This window comes from Myxine glutinosa, chromosome 13, assembly GCF_964187855.1.
Source record: "Myxine glutinosa chromosome 13, kmMyxGlut1.1, whole genome shotgun sequence".
NCBI lineage: Eukaryota > Metazoa > Chordata > Myxini > Myxiniformes > Myxinidae > Myxine > Myxine glutinosa.
Genome location: NC_136273.1, coordinates 104,738,482 through 104,765,868, shown reverse-complemented (window position 1 = coordinate 104,765,868; position 27,387 = coordinate 104,738,482). Strand labels below are relative to the sequence as shown.

At 44.8% G+C, this 27,387-nt stretch overlaps 1 protein-coding gene across 1 annotated transcript in view; it reads right to left on the bottom strand.

The window, feature by feature from the left end:
* Window positions 1-27,387, bottom strand: part of LOC137439162 (complement C3) — a 421,636-nt gene that overhangs the window by 57,845 nt on the left and 336,404 nt on the right. The window contains exons 35-36 of the mRNA XM_068134902.2: window positions 10,056-10,158; window positions 5,414-5,488 (exon numbers count right to left, since the gene is read on the bottom strand). Of these exons, the coding sequence (XP_067991003.2) occupies window positions 5,414-5,488; window positions 10,056-10,158 (178 nt within the window). The remainder of the gene's footprint in view (window positions 1-5,413; window positions 5,489-10,055; window positions 10,159-27,387) is intronic.

Sequence of the window (27,387 nt, the reverse complement as noted above, 5' to 3'; positions counted from 1 at the left end):
TGAGGAAGAATCCAATGCGCAAGCCTCCATTGCAGGTCGCCCGTACGCTTGGAGATTGGGGGTGCATATAGACTGCGCCACACAGGAGTAATAGGTGAAGGAGTTGACAGGTGCTCTCTCCACTGAACTCCAAAAGGGCCTTTTACAAAATCGGCAAAAATAAAACGCACACAACATTCATGCAACGCCCCTTTCTCAATGGAGTTAAGGGGTAAATATTTGCCATTAATATTCAAAAGCAAAACAGGGAAAACATATTGGTCAAGCAAACCCGCAGACTCAAACAGGCTCCTGAACTCTACTCCAAGATTATTTGCTGCTCTTGAGATAGCAAAAAAAATCTGGCCAATAATCCGAATGGACCTGAAACCAGAGCAGGCAGAAATTTCGTTAGCAGACTTCCATCTTTCTCTTTGAAAGTCCAACAAATTATGGACAGAGAGAAGATCTGACCCCACAAAGTACTGGACAAAAGTCCTGGAAGAAAGAATGGCTGAAAAAAGGTGGTTGTAGAAGATTGGTTTGTTGAGGAACGTCGAGGTGGTAATGGAACCGGTGTCACGACGCAACGACAAGGCTTGCCAGGCGTTGATGACACTCTGCATGTACAGCGGAAGTGATGAGACATCGATCTTCGGGAGATCAAGCAAAAACAGTTCGCGACCATATCCCAGCCGACCTGCTTGCTTTAGCAAACACAAGGTTAAACTCTCCCAATGCATGGGGCTGTAAAGAAACTTCTTCACAAAAAGAAGGTGGAAAGTCATGAGCCTGCTGTTGACATCAACGAGCCCTTGACCCCCCTCATTACGTGGAAGGCTGAGCACACCTGGTCGGAGCCAGTGTTTACCACCCCAGGAAAAATAAATTAAATGTTTCTGGATGGTTTTGATGAGCCATTTTGGTGGCTGTAAGACCATAAACCTGTGCCACAGGGTAGAAGTGACGAAGTTATTGATCACCAATGCTCTTCCATTGTAGGATAGGTTGCAAAGAAGCCCTTTCCATTTTTGTAGCTTGGAATGCACTTTCTCAATTAATCCATCCCAGTTTTTTTGAATGCATCGGGAATCACCGAGGTGCACGCCCAAATGGTAAATGCCATCATTCTTCCAGGACAAATTTCCTGGCAGTGGCGGGAAAGAAAATCCTGAAGGTAGTCCAAAGAAGGTGGCACAACTCTTTGACCAGTTCACCTTAGCTGAACAAGCAAGACTAAAATTATTGAGAGCTCTGATTAACTCGGATACATCGTCTTGAGACTGTATTGCAGTGCAGATGTCGTCTGCATCTACTACAACTTTTATAGGGGGAGCATTAGGGGAAACGGAGCAACCCAAAAATTTCTCGCGAAACCAAACTAAAAGGGGCTCAATGGCAAGAATATAGAGGAGACCAGACAAGGGACATCCCTGCCTTATACCCCTTGAAACAGAAAAAGGAGAAATCAGTTCATTATTAACTTTCACCAAACTATAAATATTATGCTATAATAACGATGCATGATATGAAGGTGGGACTAAAACCAAAACCCTTCAGAACAGCAAATACATATTTGTGATCTACACTATCAAAAGCGTGTTCTTGGTCTATAAAGACGAGGCCTGTGCTCTTGCGTAGGCAATCACACACGTCAGGAATGTCACGAACAGCACCAAGATTGTCATATATCGATCGGCCAGGCACGCAACAAGTTTGATCGGGGTGGACAAGCGAGTGAACGACGGATTTTAAGCGTGAGTCAAGGACTTTGGAGAATATTTTGTAGTCGGTGCACAGTAGGGAGACTGGACGCCAATTCCGAAGTAGCTGAGTGTCCCCTTTCTTTGGTAGCAAGGACACAACTGCTCGTCTGCAACTTAGGAGAAGCTCCCCAACTTGTAAACTTTCTTGGAGCACTTCCAAAAGCTCAGTTCCAATAATGTCCCAAAAAGCTTCATAGAATTCATGATGAATGCCATCCAGTCCAGGAGATTTACCAGTTGGTACACCGAAAAGCGCACGCCTCAATTCCCCCAGGGTAATAGTGCTCTCCAGCGAGACTCGCTGCGATTCACACAACTTGGGCAATGGTTCAACAAAGGTATGTGCAACATCTAAATCAACTTCTTTAGCACACAAAAGAGAGGGAAAATAATCACTTACTAACTTTCTGATAATTTTAGGTTCACTTACAATCCCACCATCTGGTGATTGCAATGATAGCATTTGCTGTTGTGCTTTATTCTTATTCTCCAAGGAGAAGAAATACTTAGAAGGAGAGTCAAGAAGTTTTAAGTTTTTCATTCTTAGCCAAACTAAAGCCCCTTGTGCCCGTTCTTTAACAAGGCAATGAAGCAGCTCCTTCTTGCTTACAAAATCTTTGTACTCTTTTGTGTTACTACTCAACTTGGTAGGATTTGCTTGCAGTTCTAGAATCTCTTTTTCAAGTTTAGAAATCATAGAAGAATTATCCCTCGAGTGATAGAGATTATATTGTTTACAAAAAAATTTGATATGGGTCTTTGCAATATCCCACCATTGCCCCCTGCTCTGGAAAGTGTTTTTCCTAGCATGGAGAGACTCCCAAAAATCTCTGAATGCATTACAAAAATGCGGTTCTTCTAGCAGCTCCACATTGAGGGCCCAATAGACACTCGTACGAGGGGCGGAGGGAAAAATCTATTTTAGAGATACCAAATGATTATCCGAAAACCAGAGGGAAAAATCGCCGTTGACAAAATCAAATTCCGAAATCCCTTATTGATATAAAATTTATCTAACCGAGCAAAGGACACTCTGTTATTAGAGGCTTGGCACCATGAAAATTGCCTAACCCCAGGATGCTGCAATCTCCACCCATCAACCAGGAGATATTTTACTAGTAGAGCCGCCAAGTGTTTTGCACTCTCAGGGTGAGGTTCTATACCATTACGGTCCAAAGATGGCTCTAAGGTACAATTGAAATCGCCAGCTAGGCAGACAAGACCACCAAAATCAATTTGGGCTGAACAATTATCAAGAAGGGAAAAATATTCTTTTCTTTGAGAAGGATCACTTGGGACATAGGCATTCAACAATGTGATCTTATGGCCTCCATAAGAAAAAACAATAAAGGCCAAATGACCTCGCCTGACTTCATGAAATGCCATTTGGCCGGAAGAGATTCCTGATCTAAACCAGAAAGCGACTCCAGCTCTAGGACAATCAAATGAACTGAAAAACCAAGAACCTCTTATTGTATTCTGCCATTCGGCTGAACAGGTATCCCCACAACGTACATCTTGCAGAAAGGCGATGTCTACATGCCTTTGCTCCAATAATACCAGTAAATGTGTCTTCCGTATAGGGGCACGGCCCCCGTTTATGTTTATACTCGCAATAGATAAAACCATAACGAGTTTTAAGACTTTATCAAGTCGTAGATTGTCAAAGTTCTTTCCTTGCTATGGAAACAATTTTTTTCAGTCTGTACACCTGAGACTCATTAGTGCCATAGGCTGTCGGATCACTTATGATGCAAGATGCAGTGACTTGGAACTTGTCCAATTGTGGGAAAAATTCAACAAGTTTTATCTTTTTCCGAAAAGTATTTTGAAGAAATTGAATTACTTCGGTAGGAGAGGGGGGATCTAAGTCCCCACAGTCCTGCGAATCCCCAGCTGCACCCCCTATCTCATTAGGATCCAAACTCGAACACATGTCGTCCGAATCGCACGACTCCTGCTCAATAACGAGGTCTTTTACCTGTACTGGTGCAGCGGACAATGGCATTGGCTTAACGAAAATCAATTCGTCAGGTAACGGATCATTCTCTGCAACCTTGGTTACCTCTTCAGAGGTTTCTGGTATACCAGGTGCACCTATTGTTTGACTGCGATGCCTAAGCTCATCATTTACTGATGTGCAGTCTGCAGAAGGTTTACCTCCACTTGGAGCATCACCTGACAAGACGTGTTGCTGTTCCATAGCCTTCTCCTCATCAGGAGGAGGAGGACAGGACTCAGCACCGAGGAGGTTCGGACTACCCTCATTCCTGTTGAGTGAGACCCTCTTCACAGCGACTGCTTCAGCGTATGAAACAGGCTCGACTGTACTTGAACCCGTGTGCCTTCGTTTTCCTCGTGTAACAACATTAAAGTCGCTCGTATCCTCGGTTTGATTTTCAGCAGTTTCACCTGGCTCTGCAGGAGCCTCGTTACCTGGCACAGGTTCGCTTTCCATTTCAGACTCCCCCTTTGGCTGTTCGGACACGCTACTGGGACATTCGTTTTTAACATGTCCGTGCTGACCACATTTAAAACATACCAAGGTCTGTGACATAGCAAACACCCGGTATTGAGTCATCGTGTTTAATTTTCAACATCACCTCCAAATTGCGAATTCCCAGCTTTAAAATAATAAATAATTGACGCCGGAAGGACAGAACATGTTTTACCTGCTGATCCTTAAATTGAACAAGAATGAAAGTTATCTTCGACATGACGTTACCATACTGCTTCAAAGCAGTCTTAATCTGCTCGTGTCGGATAAAGGGCGGAATATTGGATACGATTACTTTCACCGAAGGTGCATCCAACGGTGAAACAAACACGAACATATCCAGCTCAACAGTCAAACCGGTTTCGACGAGATGCGTCACCATTTCCTCTTTTGAGACAACGATGATGACACGCTGATTCATCCTCGATGCAGCAATTACATTGTGCATACCGATACATTTACCGACACACAAAACGATCTGCTCCACCATCACCTCAGAAGGTGGTGTGCACGACAAACCATTTTTCCAACAACCTTTCCAAACCGGAAAAATCCTCGATGTTTCCCATGGCCACGGGCGTGGGGAAACACTCGATACCGTGAAGCAAACAAGCAACGCGGGATCTAGTGCGCTCTCTCACTCTCAAACTCGCAAGAAATGAAACGTGTAGATTAAAGAGTAAAGAACAGAGCGGGAGAAAGGGAAGCACTACCACACGACGTGCACCACGAGAAACGTTCTGTGATTACACACGAGAGAGAGAGAGAGAGAGAGAGAGAGAGAGAGAGAGAGAGAGAGAGAGAGAGAGAGAGAGAGAGAGAAGAGAGAGAGAGAGAGAGAGAGAGAGAGAGAGAGAGAGAGAGAGAGAGAGAGAGAGAGAGAGAGAGAGACGCAACTGCTGTGTACGCAGTGGAGGAATGGGGGATAGTGTAGTGTATGACACAATGTCGAGTCGTCTGCAAAAAGTAAAAGGATTGTCCATTGCATCAAAGAGGTTGTTAATATAGATGAGGAACAAGACTCGGCCCACAATACTGTCAGGAGCAAGTGTAGCCTCCACTGGGAGAGGGTTCCATGATGACAACACCTAAGCTGCCAAATGTGGACTGTTGGATTGTCAAAAAATGGAAAGAGGCAGGTGGAGGAAATGTTCAGAATGGCAGTACTCACAGATCCCAGGTAAATGATCAGATGTCCATTCGCCCATTCGTAATTGTCGATAAACTTGTCCACATTGTTCTTCAGCTGCATTGTGGGGTACAGGAAGGAGGAAGAGCAACAGCCTGAACATGACAGACCAAAACTTTGCTTTTAGTCTCAACACTTCCGCTTACGACTTCCGCTTCCGGTTCCGGTTCCTCCAGCGAGGAAGCGTCCTTCGAGCTCTCCACGTCATCAAAGTTAAGTATTTTCCCATTTGTATCTTTGTCAAATTTCCACTCCTTATTTTACTGTGTATGTGTTACTGTGTGTTTGTAGTTCGTGTTGGTGTGTAAGTCGTGCAAACTTGGACCTGGTCCCTTGATACTTCCCTCCCCCCATCGGTATTTTGTGAATACAAGTTCTTTCCTTCAAGTTTCTTTACTCCCCCGAACTCCCCTGAACATCTTACCCTTTGTCTAACGTTTTAAACACACAAAAAAAAAAATTTCATTATTTCCTTCTCTCCTATCCCCACGCAGTCCCCACCCACGACCACGAGAGGATGTCTCGCCCTCCCCCCTTTATCTCCTTTTTCTTCTACCTCTCCAGCCGATATTCACCTTTCCAATTCTAGTTTCCACTAAACTCATTTAACCCTTTCTCCTTTCTCTGATCCACGCCCTCACTTCAGGGACTTTCCCAGATTGTTTTTCACGCTTTTATTTAAATATGTTTAAACTTTTCCCTGCAGTATTTTATTCAGTGGTTTATTACAACACGCTGTTTTTTCCTCCTATTTAAAAGGCTTTTTTCAATTTCCTATTCAAATCATTCCATTTCAAAAAAAAATTCAATCTCTTACAGTCATTCCCTTCTACATTCTCTAAACTCACCTGCATTCCACCCCTCCTCTATCGTTTTCAAACGGATCTCTGACTTGAAAATCACAATAAACCCTGTTTGGAATAAATGTTTGTTTTTTATTAATCATCCACTTTATAAACTCCCCCCTTGCCCCTCCCCTTCTAAAGTCCCCCCTCCCTCCTCTTCAAATCTACCCACTCACCCCTCCCCTTCAAATCGCACCCTTCACTCCTCCCCTTCAAGTCGAACCCCTCATCCCTCCCCTTCAAAATTCAACCGCACTCCTCCCCATCAAAACTCCCCCCCGCCGCCACCCCTCCCCAATTCTCCTTTCTCACCCTCCCCCTCAAAGCTGCCTCCTCCCCACTTCCTCTCCCTTCCATCTCATACCTCCACCTCCCCCAACCTTCTCCTTCACTCTTCCCTCCCCCTCAAACAACACCTCACTGTGCCTCATCCCATCACCATCAAACCTTTCGTCCTCCTCATCCTTCCCTTTCTCCTAACTCTTCTGCAATCTCCGACACAATATCAACAGCTCTCCCTACTCCCCCCTCTCACCCCTCATATTACGCTACCCCTTCCCTCCCATGTCCTGCACCCGATGCTCCCCCTCCCTCTTCCTTAACGGTATGGACCTCAAACATCCGCGGTTGCTTCTGACAATCCAGACATGATCTGCTTAACAGAAACTTTCCTCCTTCAAGATGCCTCTGATTCCTTAATATCTCTTCCTGGTTGCTCCCTCTTCCGATATGACAGACCTGAGCCTCGTCCTGGAGGTGGGGTTGCTATCTTTATCAAAAACTCTCTTCCTCACTCTCCTTGCACTGCCCTCTCTCCACCCCACCCCCAGGAGTACCTCTGGCTATCGCTCCCTCTCCGCTCCCACCTCTTGTTCATATGTGTGTTGTACCATCCTCTAAACAGTGATGACTCAATTTACATCTGGCTGTCTGACAACATGGACCAACTTCTATCCACTCATCCCAACTCCCTCTTCCTCATATGTGGTGACTTCAACTGTCATCATGCCAGCTGGCTGGGTGTGGGTTCCTCTCTCACCAGCCATTGCACCTCAGCAAAGGACTTCTGTGACTCATTGGGACTGACACAATCTGTCAATTTCCCGACCCAGATCTCAGTCAACGGAGTATCTTCTCTTCTGGACTTGGTTATGACAAACTTCCCTGCAAATGTCTGCTGCTCTTCTTCTGCTCCAATCGGTTCTTCTGATCATGTGCTTGTTAAAGTGGACATCTCTCTGGCCATTCTCAGAGAGCCTCCGCAGCACCGACGAGTCTGGCATTTCATTCAGGCCGACTGGCACGGTCTGCAAGCAGCCATCAATCATCTGGACTGGTCTCCCATCTCTACTACCTCTGACATCAACTCTTCTTGGGAATTCTTCCAAAGTAAACTGCTCTCTCTCATCCACAGATTTATCCCATCTCGTCTTCAGTTGTCATACCCTTTATTTTCTTTTTTTTTTGTATACAACATCGAGGCTCGTGAAAGAGCTAACATGAATCACACAAAAAGTCAAACCGACAAATAAAACATATAATAGGGGAACGGTAGACAAGATGGGGAGAGAGGGGGAAGGACACAAACACAACATTTGAGAGCAGGGACATCGGGAGATCTGTGGGAGGGAGAGGACTTGGGGGAGGTGGGAGAGGTATAAAACATATGGACACTGCAAGGACTTCCAGGAAAGAAGTTGGAATTTCAAAAAAGTGGATCTGAGGTGAATTAGCGGGGGTAGAAAAGATCAAGGTTTTGGATGGGGGAAGATAAGAGATGGTGGTGAACAGGTGTTTTAAAGACCTGGAGGGAGGAGTGGGATTGAAGGGAGTGGGGGAGTTTGTTCCAGAGGCAGGAGAAAAGACGAATGAAAGAGTGAAGGTGAGCAGAGAGTCTTGATTTTGGCAATTGCACCAGAAGAGGGTTGCTGTCAGATCTTGTGCGACCTGTAGGAATATTTGGAGGACAGCACAGACAGAACAGGGGGAGCAAGGCCGGAGAGGAGTCGGTAGAAGACAGAAAGACCACCAACCATCACACCTCGACTCTCCTGCGGTGATTAAGTGAAGGGCCCTCGGAGATAGCGTCATCGCGGGAGATTCCAATGATTCTGAACGCTTTGGTTTCAACAGCGTGAAGACGAGCTCGGTGTGAGGCAGGAGCACCAGCCCAGAGGGGAGAGCAGTACTCCATTGAGCTGCGGATGAAAGCCTTGTATGTGGTGAGGAGCTCAGGTGTGCCAGGGAAGGACTTTGCACGACGGAGGATGCCCAGTCGGCGACTGGCTTTGGAGGCCAGCTTGGAAATGTGGGTTTCCCAGGAAAGATCATGGCAGATAGTGAGACCCAAAAGCTTGAGTGACAGAACTTCTTGGAGAGGATTACTCAGAAAGTAGATGGGAGGGTTGTCCAGTCGGTCTTTTCGGAGAGACATCGTAAGAGTGTGAGATTTGTCAGGATTGAAAGACATGTTCCACTTGTTTGCCCAGTCTGTGATTTTGTCCAGGTCTGCAGAGAGTGAGGAGGCTGCAGACTGCCGATCTGAGGGATGAGGAATGGAGCGGCAGAGATTGGAGTCATCAGCAAAGAGATAGAGAGGATTTTCAAGAGAGTCAGAGAGATCATTGATGAAGACCAGAAAAAGCACAGGGCCCAGAACACTTCCTTGGGGAACTCCAGCCTGAACAGGAAGAGGAGATGAGAGAAACCCATTCAGGGCCACACGTTGGCTACGACTAGAGAGGAAGTCCGCCAGCCATGCGTGGAGATTTCCATGGATACCAAAGGAGGAGAGTTTGGTGAGCAGAGCAGGGTGCCAGACCGTATCGAAGGCACGTGATATGTCGAGGGAGACAGCTCTAATTTACTGTTTGGCATTGAGGACCTCCATCCATTGTTGAGACAGCAGAAGCAGCATGTCCAGAGTAGAGTGACCTGGTCTGAAACCAAATTGATGATCAGAGATCAAGCCTTTGGAGAAGAGGAAAGATTTCATATCCGAAGCAATGATGGATTCCATGACTTTGCTGATAATTGGGAGAAGGCTGATTGGTCTGTAGTTGCTAGGATCTGTTTTTGCACCTTTTTTGTGCAAAGCGGTGATGTTGGCTGATTTCCAAGCAGATGGCAGTTGACCTTGAGCAAAAGAGAGGGTGAAGAGAACAGAGAGAGGGAGTGAAAGATCGGAAGAACAGGATTTTAGGACCCGTGGGCTGATGCCGTCAGGTCCAGTTGCAGAATCAGAGTCGAGGGTTGACAGAAACTTTTCCACCTTGTCAGGAGGAAAGGACACGGAGTCCAGGAGCAGCTGGGTACGACTGGGTATGGTGGGTACAGAGAGGGATGGGTTTGGGACACAAGATTTAGAGGCAAACACAGAGTTGAGGCATTCAGCTTTTTCATGTGCGGAGTCAGCTGTGTAGCCACCTTCTCTTCTCACCTTCACTCCTTCATTCCTCCTTTCTCCCACCTCTGGAACAATCTCCCACACTCTCTTCAAACCCCCTTACTCCATAAAACCCCCAAAAACCCCTAAAAACACCACAAATCCGCCTCTTTCAATCCCCAACTTCTTAGATCTACCGACGTCTCTGTTCTCTCCTGTTGTTGTCCTTGTGCTTCCCTCTCACTCCCCCTCTTGCCTCCCGCTCCCTTCATTGTATGTTTTATGTGTCTGTGCATGTTTTCATGTTTAATGTGTTCGCTCTTACACGAGGCTCGATTCTGTATGCAAAACAACAACAACAAAAAAACACAAACCCTATCCCTATGCCTCAGACCTTGTCCAGATCATCGATGTTTGGTGTGAATCCACTCAGAGCCGTGACGTCCAATATGGTCATTCCTGCATCTTTTTGCATCTCTGTTTCACTTGGGTTGTAACTTAAGGAATGAGTGGTGGAAGGAAATATGAAATAAAACGATGAGTGTAATCATCATTCTATGATAATCTTTTTACCCACAAATCATGCTGTTTTTACCCAGAAATCATGCTGCTTTTACCCACAAATCATGTTGTTTTACCCAGAAAACATGCTGTTTTACCCACAAATCTTCCTTGGCTCTTTTACTCTCAAATCATGCTGTTTTTACCCACAAATGATGTTGTTTTTACCCACAAATGGTTGTTTTTACCCAAAAATCATGCTGTTTTTACCAACAAATCATGCTGTTGTACTCACAAATCATGTTGTTTTTACCCACAAATCCTGCTGTTTTACCCACAAATCATGTTGTTTTTAACCCACAAGTCATGCTGTTTTTACCCACAAATCATGCTGTTTTTACCCACAAATCATGCTGTTTTTAACGCACAAATCATGCTGTTTTTACCCACAAAACGTGCTCTTTTTACCCACAAATCATGCTGTAAATTATGTAATGTAAACTCAACAAGCATGATGCCTAGGTCCCCCGTCGGTGAAGTGATGTGAGTTGACAAAGTGGAAGACGCAAGGCGGCCATCTTGGATTTTGACGTGGCGACCCAATTTTCAATAGCGTTCTCCCTTATGCGTAGATAAACCCACACACCAGATTAGAAGTTAGTAGTTCGTTTATTAGTCCCCTACCGGTGTACACCGGAGGGGACTATAGGTTTGCACGCCGTCCCTCCGTCTGTCAGTCCGTCAGTCCGTCATGCAAAGAACAGTTTTCCGGACTTTTTTTCTAAACTCTTAATGCTAATGATTTCAAACTTGGTACGTGGTTTCCTCATGATAAGTTACAGATCAAGTTCGAACTTCACGACGTTTAGATCATTTTTGACAAAGTTAAGGCACTTTGAACTTTGGTAATTTACCAAACAGTTTTCCGGACTATAATTTGGAGTGCGGTAAGTCAAAGCTGTTAATATTCCTTGTTTTAACTCCAATTTACATTCTGTTTTCACTTTTAGTGAGAAGTAGGGGTCTGTGCAACCATTCATCTTTAGCTGAGTTACCTCAGACCGTGAGTTGGTAATTATATAATTAAACACAGCGCAATACGTGCAGGCTGCTCCACGGAGCGACCTTGCGGGCTTATTTATTTTAACTCCGATTTACATTCTTTTTTCCCCTTTTAGTGAGAAGTAGGGGTCTGTGCAACCATTCATGAACTTTATTTTGTGCAAATCGGATAATTTTTAGCCGAGTTACCTCAGACCGTGAGTTGGTAATTATATAATTCACACAGTTTTCCGGACGACAGACTGCCGGTAGGGGACATGTATTGCAGCGCAATATTCAGAATGGTTGTTTTTCAAGATATTCCACTCACAAGGTTCAGACATACATGGCGGCGGCCATCTTGGATTTTGACGTGGCGACCCAATTTTCAATAGCGTTCTCTCCTTATGCCTAGATACACCCACACACCAGATTAGAAGTTGGTACTTCGCTTATTTTTCAAGATATTCCGCTCACAAGGTTCAGACATACATGGCGTCAGACATACATGGCGGCGGCCATCTTGGATTTTGACGTGGGTTGCACCCACACACCAAATTAGAATTCGGTCCTTCGCTTACGCACGCACGCACGAACGCACGCGCGGACGGACACACGGGCGGAGGGGAAAACCATAGTCCCCCTTTCGCTCCGCGGTGCGACAGGGGACAATAAACGGTGTAGTGTACACTCGGTAAAGAGTGCAATATAAACTCAGTAAACAGATTCGTGTAAATTAAGGTACACAGTGTTATGTCAACTCAATAAACTGTTGTGATCGGTTCACTCAGCTTCTGCCTTTTCATTGATGATCCGAATGTGTGACCCAAAATACAAATTCTTAAAATTTCAGGTCTCTTGGATGAAAATTGACGATTTTGTCAGCATGATTCAACACACTCTTGCTCTTGGGTCCAGACTCGTGCGTGAGCTGTACAGTGGCTCAGAGGGGGAGGAGGGTGGGGCCTATTAGTAGAACGAGAGGAGGTGATGAAGACGGGGCACAAGGAAACGTTGGAACATCTTGTGTTGATAAAAAGAATAAAAAATATCTCAAGAAAAGAGTCACAGGCCTCTTATAGGGGGGAATCCTATATCTGTGCGGCCACTCTGAGCAGCAGGAAAGTGTGCTGTAAATAATAAGGACTGCACCTTCTCAAGCGAGGAAAAGCATCACCTTGCGAAGAGACATGATTATGCACCAAAGCAAGAAGCTGAGACGGTGCTAACTGTCTCACCACCATCAAAGACAATACTCCAAAGGAGAAAACGATATCTCCATAAAGATAGAATAGAAGATATTACATCTGGGGCAAGAGATTACATCTAGAGCAAGAGATTACATCCAGGGCAAAATATTACACCAAGAGCAAGAGATTACATCCAGGGCAAGAGATTATATCAAGGGCAAGAGATTACATCTCGAGCAAGATATTACATCTAGAGCAAGAGATTACATCTAGAGCAAGACATTACATCTAGGGCAAGAGATTACATCTAGGGCAACAGATTACATCTAGGGCAAGAGATTACATCTAGAGCAAGAGATTACATCTAGAGCAAGAGATTACATCGAGGGCAAGAGATTACTTATAGGGCAAGAGATTACATCTAGGGCAAGAGATTACATCTAGAGCAAAATATTACATCTAGAGCAAGAGATTACATCTGGAGCAAGAGATTACACCTTGAGCAAGAGATTACATCTAGAGCAAGATATTACATCGAGAGCAAGAGATTACATTGAGAGCAAGAGATTACATCTCGAGCAAGAGATTAAATCTAGGGCAAGAGATTACATCTAGATCTAGAGATTACATCCAGGACAAGAGATTACATCTAGGGAAAGATATTACATCGAGAGCAAGAGATTACATCTTGAGCAAGAGATTACATCTAGGGCAATATATTACATCTAGGGCAAGAGATTACATCTGGAGCAAAATATTACATCTGCAGCAAGAGATTACATCTCAAGCAAGAGATTACATCCAGGGCAAGAGATTAAATCTCGGGCAATATATTACATCTAGAGCAAGAGATTACATCCAGGGCAAGAGATTATATCTAGGGCAAGAGATTACAGCTAGAGCAAGAGATTACAGCTAGAGCAAGAGATTACAACTAGAGCAAGAGATTACATCTAGAGCAAGAGATTCCATCGAGAGCAAGAGATTAAATCTCGGGCAAGAGATTACACCTAGAGCAAGAGATTACATCTAGGGCAAGAGATTACATCGAGAGCAAGATATTACATCTAGAGCAAGAGATTACATCTCGGGCAGGAGATTACATCGAGAGCAAGAGATTACATCTAGGGCAATATATTACATCCAGGGCAAAATATTACATCTAGACCAAGAGATTACATCCAGAGCAAGAGAATACATCTAGAGGAAGATATTACATATAGGGCAAGAGATTACATCGAGAGCAAGAGATTACATCGAGAGCAAGAGATTACATCCAGGGCAAGAGATTATATCTAGGGCAAGAGATTACATCTAGAGCAAGATATTACATCTAGAGCAAGAGATTACATCTAGAGCAAGAGATTACATCTAGGGCAAGAGATTACATCTAAGGCAAGAGATTACAGCTAGAGCAAGAGATTACATCTAGGGTAGGAGATTAAATCTAGGACAAGAGATTAAATCTAGGGCAAGAGATTAAATCAAGGGCAAGATATTACATCTAGAGCAAGAGATTACATCTCGAGCAAGAGATTACTTCTAGGGCAAGAGATTACATCTAGGGCAAGAGATTACATCTAGGGCAAAATATTACATCTAGAGCAAAATATTACATCTAGAGCAAGAGATTACATCGAGGGCAAGAGATTACTTCTAGGGCAAGAGATTACATCTAGGGCAAGAGATTACATCTAGAGCAAAATATTACATCTAGAGCAAGAGATTACATCTAGAGCAAGAGATTACATCGAGAGGAAGAGATTACATCTAGAGCAAGAGATTACATCTAGGGCAAAATATTACATCTAGAGCAAAATATTACATCGAGAGCAAGAGATTACATCTGGAGCAAGAGATTACACCTAGAGCAAGAGATTACATCTAGAGCAAGATATTACATCAAGAGCCAGAGATTACATCTAGAGCAAGAGATTACATCTAGGGCAAAATATTACATCTCGAGCAAAATATTACATCTAGAGCAAGAGATTACATCTGGAGCAAGAGATTACACCGAGAGCAAGAGATTACATCTAGAGCAATATATTACATCGAGAGCCAGAGATTACATTGAGAGCAAGAGATTACACCTCGAGCAAGAGATTAAATCTAGGGCAAGAGATTACATCTAGATCAAGAGATTACATCCAGGACAAGAGATTACATCTAGGGAAAGATATTACATCGAGAGCAAGAGATTATATCTAGAGCAAGAGATTACATCTAGAGCAAGAGATTACATCTAGAGCAAGAGATTACATCTAGAGCAAGAGATTACATCTAGAGCAAGATATTACATCTAGGGCAAGAGATTACATCTGGAGCAAAATATTACATCTGCAGCAAGAGATTACATCTCAAGCAAGAGATTACATCCAGGGCAAGAGATTAAATCTCGGGCAATATATTACATCTAGAGCAAGAGATTACATCTCGGGGAAGATATTACATCTCGAGCAAGAGATTACATCCAGAGCAAGAGATTACATCTGGAGCAAGAGATTACATCTCGAGCAAGAGATTACATCGAGAGCAAGAGATTACATCGAGAGCAAGAGATTACATCTTGGGCAAGAGATTACATCTAGGGCAAGAGATTACATCTAGAACAAGAGATTACATCTAGAGCAATATATTACATCTAGGGCAAGAGATTACATCTGGAGCAAGAGATTACATCTATAGCAAGAGATTATATCTAGAGCAAGAGATTACATCTAGATCAAGAGATTACATCTAGGGCAAGAGATTACATCTAGGGCAAGAGATTACATCTAGAGCAAAATATAACATCAAGAGCAAGAGATTATATCTAGAGCAAGAGATTACATCTGGAGCAAGAGATTACATCTAGATCAAGAGATTACACCTAGAGCAAGAGATTACATCTCGGGCAAGAGATTACATCTCGGGCAAGAGATTACATCGAGGGCAAGAGATTACATCTAGGGCAAGAGATTACATCTAGGGCAAGAGATTACATCTAGAGCAAGAGATTACATCTAGGGCAAAAGATTACATCTAAAAAAAGAGATTACATCTGGAGCAAGAGATTACATCTAGAGCAGGAGATTACATCTAGAGCAAGAGATTACATCTAGAGCAAGAGATTACATCTAGAGCAAGAGATTACATCTATGGCAAGAGATTACATCTAGGGCAAGAGATTACATCTAGAGCAAAAGATTACATCTAGAGCAAAAGATTACATCTAGGGCAAAAGATTACATCTAAAAAAAGAGATTACATCTGGAGCAAGAGATTACATCTAGAGCAGGAGATTACATCTAGAGCAAGAGATTACATCTAGAGCAAGATATTACACCTGGAGCAAGAGATTACATCAAGAGCAAAATATTACATCTAGAGCAAAATATTACATCTCGAGAAAAATATTACATCCAGAGCAAGAGATTACATCTAGAGCAAAAGATTACATCTAGAGCAAAAGATTACATCTAGAGCAAGAGATTAAACCTAGGGCAATATATAACATCTAGAGCAGGAGATTACATCTAGAGCAAGAGATTACATCTAGAGCAAGAGATTACATCTGGAGCAAGAGATTACATATAGGGCAAGAGATTACATCTATGGCAAGAGATTGCATCTCGGGCAAAATATTACATCTAGAGCAAGAGATTACATCTAGAGCAAGAGATGACATCTAGGGCAAAATATTACATCTAGAGCAAGAGATTACATCTATGGCAAGAGATTACATCTAGGGCAAAATATTACATCTAGAGCAAGAGATTACATCTAGGGCAAGAGATTACATCTAGAGCAAGAGATTACATCTAGGTCTCGGGCAAGAGATTACATCTGGAGCAAGAGATTACATCTAGGGCAAAATATTACATCTAGAGCAAGAGATTACATCTGGAGCAAGAGATTACATCTAGGGCAAAATATTACATCTAGAGCAAGAGATTACATCTAGGGCAAGAGATTACATCTAGGGCAAGAGATTACATCTCGAGCAAGAGATTACATCTAGAGCAAGAGATAACATCTGGAGCAAGAGATTACATCTAGGTCTCAGGCAAGAGATTACATCTGGAGCAAGAGATTACATCTGGAGCAAGAGATAACATCTAGAGCAAGAGATTACATCTAGGTCTCGGGCAAGAGATTACATCTGGAGCAAGAGATAACATCTAAAGCAAGAGATTACATCTAGAGCAAGAGATAACATCTAGGTCTCGGGCAAGAGATTACATCTCGAGCAAGAGATAACATCTAGAGCAAGAGATTACATCTAGAGCAAGAGATAACATCTAGAGCCAGAGATAACATCTAGAGCAAGAGATTACATCTAGGTCTCGGGCAAGAGATTACATCTGGAGCAAGAGATAACATCTAAAGCAAGAGATTACATCTAGAGCAAGAGATAACATCTAGGTCTCGGGCAAGAGATTACATCTGGGGCAAGAGATTACATCTGGATCAAGAGATAACATCTAGAGCAAGAGATAACATCTAGAGCAAGAGATAACATCTAGAGCAAGAGATTACATCTAGGTCTTGGGCAAGAGATTACATCTGGAGCAAGAGATTACATCTGGAGCAAGAGATTACATCTAGGGCAAGGCAACAATTGGCAAGAGAGATTAGATTGAGGAGAGCAAAGTGCTCGCTTGTAGGTGAAGACAGAGATGGCACGAATTTGGCCGAGACGGCACGAGAGGAAGTTTTGGCTGTGCAACGAGATGGGGGACCAAACCCCGACAGAGACCCGGACCAAAGGCGTTGAAGAAAAAGTGTGGCAAAAGGAAAGAATGGTGTATAAGGGATAGTAAAGGGTCCAGAGTGGTCTGAGGGGTAGAAAGGGTCTAAAGTGTGTAAAGGAGTGAAGGTGTTGTAAATAAATTACCTCGGGTTCGCAAATACATTAATTCAGGAGTGCAACATGACAATAATGGGCCAAATGACCTCATCACCGTCACGGTATGAAACCCATTTTCAGGTATATCGTGGTTAAAAATCTGACTGTAGAAAGTTTCGTTGTGATTAACCTTGGGAGCTCAAAGCAGTATGATCCCAAACAAGAGCAAAACAATAACTCACCTTGAGGTGAGGATGAGGATCTGATAAAAAAATATTGGGCTTAAAAAAAGATTTGTATATTGACCCTCGGAGATCATGGCGACAGGTGGCGGCTCGGATGGTTTTAATTTAGGAATTGTGAGAAAATAACTGTTTTAAACCCCTATTTATGTGTAGGGTGGTCAAAGATGTTATCCTATAAAGTTTAGTGCCGATTAACCTTGAGGCCTCAGAGGAGTAGGATCACAATGCAAAGAAACAAAGAAACAAACAAACGGACATTGCACTTTTGTATAAACTGAACATCAAAATACACTTATCACTTTCATTTTTTGAAATGTGCAGCTTTACAAACACGTTTCTTCAATTGTAATGGCTGATTATGTAACGGGAACTTCACTTCAATCACCTGGTTGATCAACAATGGCATGCTTGAGTCGTTCTGTATAGGGATATTTCCCTTTAAATAATGACCCTCATAATGAAATCCTTCAGTTCTTGTAGTTAGACATTCATTTACTGCTGTCTATAGTCACTTTAGGGGCTCTGACAGGGAAAACAACAAGAAAATTCAGATGCCACGCCTGACATCAGAACAACGTTTTTTTTTGTTTGCTTGTTTTTTGCATACAAGATCGAGGCTCGTGAAAGAGCTAACATTAATCACACAAAAAGTCAAACCGACACATAAACACAAAAATAATGGGAGCAGCAGACAAGATGTGGAGAGAGGGGGAAGGACACAAACAACATTTGAGAGCAGGGACATCGGGAGAAATGTGGGAGGGGGGCTTGGGGGGAGGTGGGAGAGGTATAAAACATATGAACACTGCAAGGACTTCCAGGAAAGAAGTTGGAATTTCAAAAAAAGTGTATCTGGGGTGAATTAGCGGGGGTAGAAAAGATCAAGGTTTTGAATGGCGGAAGATAAGAGATGGTGGTGAACAGCTGTTTTAAAGACCTGGAGGGAGGAGTGGGATTGAAGTGGGTGGGGGAGTTTGTTCCAGAGACGGGAAAAAAGGGGAATGAAAGAGTGAAGGTGAGCAGAGAGCCTAGATTTTGGCAGTTTAACCATAAGAGTCCATTTCCATTTCTGATAATATGGACCAACTTCTATCTACTCATCCAAACTCTCTCTTCCTCATATGTGGTGATTTCAACTGTCATCATGCCAGTTGGCTGGGTGTGGGTACCTCTATCACCAGCCATGGCTCCTCAGCAAAGGACTTCTGCGACTCACTGGGACTGACACAATCTGTCAATTTCCCGACCCGGATCTCAGTCAACGGAACATCTTCTCTTCTGGACTTGGTTATGACTAACTTCCCTGAAAATGTCTGCTGCTCTTCTTCTGCTCCAATCGGATCATCTGATCATGTCCTTGTTAAAGTGGACATCTCTCTGACCATCCTCAGGGAGCCTGCTCAGTGTCGACGAGTCTGGCATTTCACTCAGGCCAACTGGCACGGTCTTCAAGCAGCCATCAATCATCTGGACTGGTCTCCCATCTCTACCACCTCTGACATCAACTCATCCTGGGAATTCTTCCAAAGTAAATTGCTCTCTCTCATGCACAGATTTATCCCATCTAGTCTTCAGTTGTCATACCCTTCCTCCCGTCCATGGTACACGGATTCTTGTGGTGAGGCTGTTGCCCAGAAACAACTTGCCTTCGTCTCCTGGAAAGCAAATCCAACGGAAGGAAATCTCATTTCCTTTCACAAAGCCCGAAACAAGTGTGTGTCCACCCTCAGGAGAGCCAGGAAACAATATCTCTCCGTTCTCAAGACCGAACTCTCTTATCTGTCTCCCTCTTCCAAATCCTGGTGGCATCTGGTCAAATCCGTTTCTGGTGTTTGTTCCCCCTCCATCCCCTACCTTACCTCAAACGGCTACACAGCTGACTCCGCACGTGAAAAAGCTGAATGCCTCAACTCTGTGTTTGCCTCTAAATCTTGTGTCCCAAACCCATCCCTCTCTGTACCCACCATACCCAGTCGTACCCTGCTGCTCCTGGACTCCGTGTCCTTTCCTCCTGACAAGGTGGAAAAGTTTCTGTCAACCCTCGACTCTGATTCTGCAACTGGACCCGACGGCATCAGCCCACGGGTCCTAAAATCCTGCTCTTCTGCTCTATCTCACCCTCTCTCTGTTCTCTTCACCCTCTCTTTTGCTCAAGGTCAACTGCCATCTGCTTGGAAATCAGCCAACATCACCACTTTGCACAAAAAAAGATCCTAGCAACTACAGACCAATCAGCCTTCTCCCAATTATCAGCAAAGTCATGGAATCCATCATTGCTTCGGATATGAAATCTTTCCTCTTCTCCAATGGCTTGATCTCTGATCATCAATTTGGTTTCAGACCAGGTCACTCTACTCTGGACATGCTGCTTCTGCTGCCTCAACAATGGATGGAGGTCCTCAATGCCAAACAGGAAATTAGAGCTGTCTCCCTCGACATATCACGTGCCTTCGACACGGCCTGGCACCCCGCTCTGCTCACCAAACTCTCCTCCTTTGGTATCCATGGAAATCTCCACGCATGGCTGGCGGACTTCCTCTCTAGTCATCAACGTGTGGCCCTGAATGGGTTTCTCTCATCTCCTCTTCCTGTTCAGGCTGGAGTTCCCCAAGGCAGTGTTCTGGGCCCCGTGCTTTTTCTGGTCTTCATCAATGATCTCTCTGACTCTCTTGAAAATCCTTTCTATCTCTTTGCTGATGACTCCACTCTCTGCCGCTCCATTCCTCTTCCCTCAGATCGGCAGTCTGCAGCCTCCTCACTCTCTGAAGACTTGGACAAAATCACAGACTGGTCAAACAAGTGGAACATGTCTTTCAATCCTGACAAATCTCACACTCTTACTATGTCTCTCCGAAAAGATCGACTGGATAACCCTCCCATCTACTTTCTCAACAATCCTCTCCAAGAAGTTCTGTCGCTCAAGCTTTTGGGTCTCACTATCTGCCATGATCTTTCTTGGGAAAACCACATTTCCAAGCTGGCCTCCAAAGCCAGTTGCCGACTGGGCATCCTCCATCGTGCGAAGTCCTTCCTCGGCACACCTGAGCTCCTCACCACATACAAGGCTTTCATCCGCAGCTCAATGGAATACTGTTCTCCCCTATGGGCCGGTGCTCCTGCCTCACACCTAGCTCGGCTTCACGCTGTTGAAACCAAAGCTTTTAGAATTATTGGAATCTCCCGCGATGAAGCTATCTCTGAGGGCCTTTCACTCACTCACCGCAGGCAGGTAGGTGGTCTTTCTGTCTTCTACCGACTCCTCTCCGGCCTTGCACCCCCAGCTCTCTCTGTGCTCTGTCCCCCAAATATTCCTACAGGTCGCACAAGATCTGCCAGCAACCCTCTGATGGTTAAACTGCCGAAATCTCGGCTCTCTGCTCACCTTCACTCTTTCATTCCTCTTTTCTCCCGCCTCTGGAACAAACTCCCTCACTCCCTTCAATCCCACTCCTCCCTCCAGGTCTTTAAAACAGCTGTTCACCACCATCTCTTATCTTCCCCCATCCAAAACCTTGATCTTTTCTACCCCCGCTAATTCACCCCAGATCCACCTTGTTTCAAATTCCAACTTCTTTCCTGGAAGTCCTGGCAGTGTCCATATGTTTTATACCTCTCCCACCGCCCCCTTCCCATGCCCCCCCCCACAAAGCCCTCGCCCTCTCTCACATCTCTCGATCTCTCCATGTCTCTCGGTCCCTGCTATCAAATGTTGTGTTTGTGTCCTTCCCCCTCTCTCCCCATCTTGTCTACCGCTCCCGATGTTATATGTTTTATGTGTCGGTTTGTCCTGCTGTGTGATTAATGTTCGCTCTTTCACGAGCCTCGATCTTGTATACAAAAAAAGAAAAAAAGAAAAAAAAGAGGGTTGCAGGCAGATCTTGTGCGACCTGTAGGAATATTAGGGGGACAGAGCACAGAGAGAGCTGGGGGAGCAAGGCCGGAGAGGAGTCGGTAGAAGACAGAAAGACCACCAACCTGCTTGCGGTGAGTGAGTGAAAGGCCGTCGGAGTTGGCTTCATCGCAGGAGATTCCAATGATTCTGAAAGCTTTGGTTTCAACAGCGTGAAGCCGAGCGAGGTTTGAGGCAGGAGCACCGGCCCAGAGGGGGGAACAGTATTCCATTGAGCTCTGGATGAAAGCCTTGTATGTGGTGAGGAGCTCAGGTATGCCAAGGAAGGACTTCGCACGACGGAGGATGCCCAGTCGGCGACTGGCTTTGGAGGCCAGCTTGGAAATGTGGTTTTCCCAAGAAAGATCATGGCAGATAGTGAGACCCAAAAGCTTGAGCGACAGTACTTCTAGGAGAGGGTTGTTGAGAAAGTAGATGGGAGGGTTTTCCAGTCGGTCTTTTCGGAGAGACATAGTGAGAGTGTGAGATTTGTCAGGATTGAAAGACATGTTCCACTTGTTTGACCAATCTGTGATTTTGTCCAGGTCTGCAGAGAGTGAGGAGGCTGCAGACTGCCGATCTGTGGGATGAGGAATGGAGCGGCAGATAGTGGAGTCATCAGCAAAGAGATAGAGAGAATTTTCCAGAGAGTCGGAGAGATCATTGATGAAGACCAGAAATAGCACAGGGCCCAGAACACTACCTTGGGGAACTCCAGCCAGAACAAGAAAGGGGAGATGAGAGAAACCCATTAAGGGCCACACGTTGACTACGACTAGAGAGGAAGTCCGCCAGCCATGCAAGGAGATTTCCATGGATACAATACGAGGAGGGTTTGGTGAGCAGAGCGGGGTGCCAGACCATATCAAAGGCACGAGATATGTCAAGAGAGACAGCTCTGATTTCCTGTTTGGCATTGAGGACCTCCATCCATTGTTGAGACAGCAGAAGCAACATGTCCAGAGTAGAATGACCTGGTCTGAATCCAAATTGATGATCAGAGATCAAGCCATTGGAGAAGAGGAAGGATTTGATATCCAAAGCAATGATGGATTCCATGACATTGCTGATAATTGGAAGCAGGCTGATTGGTCTGTAGTTGCAAGGATCTGTTTTTGCACATTTTTTGTGTAAAGCGGTAACGTTTGCTGATTTCAAAGATGCTGGCAGATGACCTTGAGCAAAAGAGAGAGTGAAAAGAACAGAGAGAGGGTGAGATAGAGTGGCAGAACAGGATTTTAGGACCCGTGGGCTGATGGCTTCTGGTCCAGTTGCAGAATCAGAGTCGAGGTTTGACAAAAACTTATTCACCTTGTCAGGAGAGAAAGACGCAGAGTCCAGGAGCAGTCGGGTTCGACTGGGAAAGGTGGGAACAGAGAGAGATGGGTTTGGGACACAAGATTTTGAGGCAAACACAGAGTTGAGGCATTCAGCTTTGTCACGTGCAGTGTCGACTGTGTAGCCATTTGAGGTAAGGGAGGGGATGGAGGGAGAACAAACACCAGAAACGGATTAGACCAGACGCCACCAGGATTTGGAGGAAGGAGACAGGTTTGAGAGTTCAATCTTGAATGTGGAGAGATAGTGCTTCCTGGCACTCCTGAGGGTAGACACACACTTGTTCCAAGCTTGGTGGAAGAAACTGAGATTGCCTTCAGTTGGATTTGCCTTCCAAGAGGCAAAGGCAAGTTGCTTCAGGGCAACTGCCTTACCACAAGATTCAGTGTACCATGGACGGGAGGAAGGGTAAGACAACTGAAAACGAGATGGGATAAATCTGTGCAAGAGAGAGAGAGCAGTTTGCTTTGGAAGAATTGATGTCAGAGGCAGTAGAGATGGGAGACCAGTCCAGGTGATTGATGGCTGCTTGCAGACCGTGCCAGTCAGCCTGAGTGAAATGCCAGACTTATCCGCGCTGAGGAGGCTCTCTGAGAATGGCCAGAGAGATGTCCACTTCAACAAGCACATGATCAGAAGAACCGATTGGAGCAGAAGAAGAGCAGCAGACATTTGCAGGGAAGTTTGTCATAACCAAGTGCAGAAGAGAAGATACTCCATTGACTGAGATCCGGGTCGGGAAATTGACAGATTGTGTCAGTCCCAATGAGTCGCAGAAATCCTTTGCTGAGGTGCCATGGCTGGTGATAGAGGAACCCACACCCAGCCAGCTGGCATGATGACAGTTGAAGTCGCCACATATGAGGAAGAGAGAGTTTGGATGAGTTGATAGAAGTTGGTCCATGTTGTCCGACTGCGAATGGGGTCATCTGGGGTCATTCCCAAATGGGAATGGGGTCAAATGGGGTCATCACTGCTTGGAGGGCGGTCCAGAACACATATGAACAAAATGTGGGAGTGGAGAGGAAGCCGTAGCCAGATGTACTCCTGGGGGTGGGGTGGAGAGAGGGCAGTGCAAGGAGAGTGAGGAAGAGAGTTTTTGATAAAAAATAGCATCCCCACCACCAGGACGATGCTCCGGTCTGTCATACCGGAGGAGGGAGTAACCAGGAAGAGATATTAAGGAATCAGAGACATCTTGAAGGAGGAAAGTTTCTGTTGAGCAGATCAAGTCTGGATTGTCAGAAGCAACCTGAATGGAGAGATCAATCAGGTTTGAGCGAAGGCCCCGGATGTTTGAGGTCCATACCGTTAATGAGAAGATTGGGTGAGCATCGGGTGCAGGACAGGGGAGGGGAGGGGTAGGGTCAGATGAAGGATGAGAGGGGAAGGTAGTGAGAGCAGTTGATAGTGTGTCAGAGATTACAGAAGAGTTACAAGAAAGGGAAGGATGAGGAGGACGAAAGGTTTGATGGTGATGGGATGAGGCACAGTGAGGGGTTGTTTGAGGGGGGCAGAGGAAAGTAGAAGGTTGGGGGAGGTGGAGGTATGAGATAGAAGGGAGATGAAGTGGGGAGGAGGCAGTTTTGAGAAGTAGGTGGGAGGGATGGTTGGGGGGGAGTTTAGGAGGGGAAGCACAAGGGGGGAGTTTAGGAAGGGAGGGGCATGGGGGGAGATTTGGAGGGGAGGGACAAGGGGGGAGATTTGAAGGGGAGGGGTTAGGGGGGAGTTTAGGAGGGGAGGGGAAAGGGGAGAGTTTAGGAGGGGAGGGGCAAGGGGGGCGTTTAGGAGGGGATGGGCAAGGGGGAAGATTTTGAGGGGAGGGGCAAGGGGGGAGTTTAGAAAGTGGATGATTAATGAAAGATGAACATTTATAACAAATTGGGTTTGTTGTGATTTTCAAGTTAGCGATCCGTTTAAGAACGATGGAGGAGGGGTGGAATGAGGTTGAGTTTAGAGCATGTAGTGAGAAAGAATTATAAGAGATTGAATATTTTTTTGAAATGGAATGAGTTGAAGAGGAAATTGAAAGGAGCCTTTTAAATAGGAAGAAAAACAGCGTGCTGTAATAAAACACTGAAGGGGAAAGTTTAAACATATTTAAACAGAACCGTGAAGAACAATCTAATATTCACAAAAATACCAATTAGTGTAAGCTCTTGGGGGGAGTTCGTGGCCATCGCAAAAGTACAAAGTCACCCATGATTTTATTGTTGTACATACCCTGGTGTTGGGCTAGCGGCTAGGGTGCCAGCTTAGGATCCCAGGATCCTGGGTTCGAATCGCGGTCAGATCGCTGAATTAACGCCAGGGTGGTTGACTCAGCCTGTCATCCTTCCGAGGTCGGCTAATTGAGTACCAGTTCACTGGTAATTCCCTGCTTGTCGTAAAAGGCGACAAAAAGGGTTGGCAGCAGGAAGGGCATCTGGCCGTAAAACATTGCTTCAAAAAGGGAAACGAAAACAACAACAACCACGGTCCCCGAAAAAGGCCAACCCCAGCTTTGCGGGGAAAAATGGCCTCTAAATGTGTTTTTTTTATATACCAAGACCTTTCAAAAAAAATTGGGTGACAAGCCCAAATCTGTATAGATTTTGCTACAGAGGGCACTTTTCAAAATGGCTGCCATAAGTATTACTTTTGACCATATCTTGGTCTGTGAGACTCATAGAGACATGATATTGGTGCCTAAACCTATGTTTTCAAAGTCAAGGAACTCAATAAGACCAATAACAATTACATTGGCTCCTTCGTTTGCGGTAGCCATCTTGAATTTCAAAATGGCCACCATTCAAAATCGCAGTTGTCCATATATCAGTCATCAAAACACATAGACGCTTGATGTTGGTGGCTATACTCATGCATGTAAGGCCAAGGAATTCAATGATAAGAGTATAATAATACAGTGGTTCACTGAGACCAGCAAAATCTTCTTGAGTATATTCAGGTAACCTATAAATCCAACGTGGCGCCCATAACTATTATCACCCAAATAATGGGTGACTTTGTACTTTTGCGATGGCCACGAACTCCCTCTAGAGCCAGGAGTGTATGGTGTCCATCACAAAATTGAAGATTTGCTGCTTTCTGTAATCACATTTAAAGATCTTCATTTAACAAATCAAGTCACTGTAATCCACTTCTCTTTTATTTCACATAAATTCTGAAGACAAGCCCTAATACAAGACCTAATACAAGCCCTAATCCACAATCAGCAATGGAATTTGTACAGCTTTCAGGGACAGGAGTTGGTGATTTTGACCGGACAAAGTGTGTAATTTGTCAAGAGCCAACGTGGGGAAAACTGATCAGCACACCCAACGGGTGTAAACGAATACGGGAAGCTAGTGACATACGAAACGACTCTGTAACAAAACGCATAAAGTTGATGCCAGCCGAGAGTGACTTCTTCTATCATGTTTCCACCCAGTGCTACAAGAAGTACACCAATGCGAATCTGCTCAGACGCATCCAGGAAGGAGGGAAATCACAGAAAGCATCACTATCCTCAGAAGAATCTGGCAGTCCACATGGGGTTGCCACTCATGCTCACTCCGCTGTACGTTCACCTCCAAATCCTACAGATGCATATAGTGTCAACTACTCAATGAACTGCATCATTTGTAACAAGAAGTCACACAAACGGGACTTCACGAAATATCGTATATCTGAGTCGAACCGTGCTACTTCACTTTTACAAGCAGCAAACTTCTTCCAGGATGACATTTGCAGTCGAATGTGTGACCTCCAGGATGAGCATGCAGTTTTTGGAGCTGACTTGTATCATCACAAACAGTGCATGACATCATACATCCAAAAGTTTGAGAATGCTCAACGTTCAACTGGCGATACACCAGAGCTGAACCCCAAGCAGCGTGCATGGAGTGATATCGTTTCTGAGTTAGAAGAGGGACTGAAAAGTGGCAATGGCTATGAACTAAGTATAATCAGAGACCAATTGAATAGACTTGTGGAGGACGAGCATCAATTTCGCAATAGAGACGTGAAGATATTTTTTTTGAGACACTTTGGTAGTAGCATTGATTTCACATATCCTGACGAGGTGCGCAAGTCTAGCAGCCGACCATACTCAGCCAGCTATGCATAGACTGTAACGACTGGCAGTGTATAAAGATTCACAATAGTACAGAACATTACATGTGGCACCTGCAGTCCACAGTTGAGGAGGCAGATCTCCGCATACCCATGCATATCCTTGATTGTCTCCAGGCAGGTTACAAAACCTGCGTTGTTATCTCCAATGATACAGATGTGATAGTTGCCTTGCTGTTTTATATGCCAATCTTTCTTCAAGAGGGACTGAAGGAACTGTGGGTACGGGCAGGTAGAGGCACCACCACCCGTTATGTACCCCTTCACATTCTGCATGCACGGCTGGGTCCTGATCTCTGCGCAGTCCTTCCAGCACTACACAGCCTCACAGGGTGTGATATCACAAGCAAGATTGGCACCAAGAAAGCAGCCCTCCAGGCTGACCCTGAGATCCACTTGCGAGGATTTGGCACAACCGCTCCACTAACTTCTGCAGTGATTCAGAATGCAGAACAATATTTGGTCAAAGTAGCAGATGCTGGGAGCAAATCCGATAATTTCCAGGAGCTTCGAGCTTATCAAATCCATTTCTCAAAATCAACATCGCATCAAAATCTGCCACCGACAAGTCAAGGCCT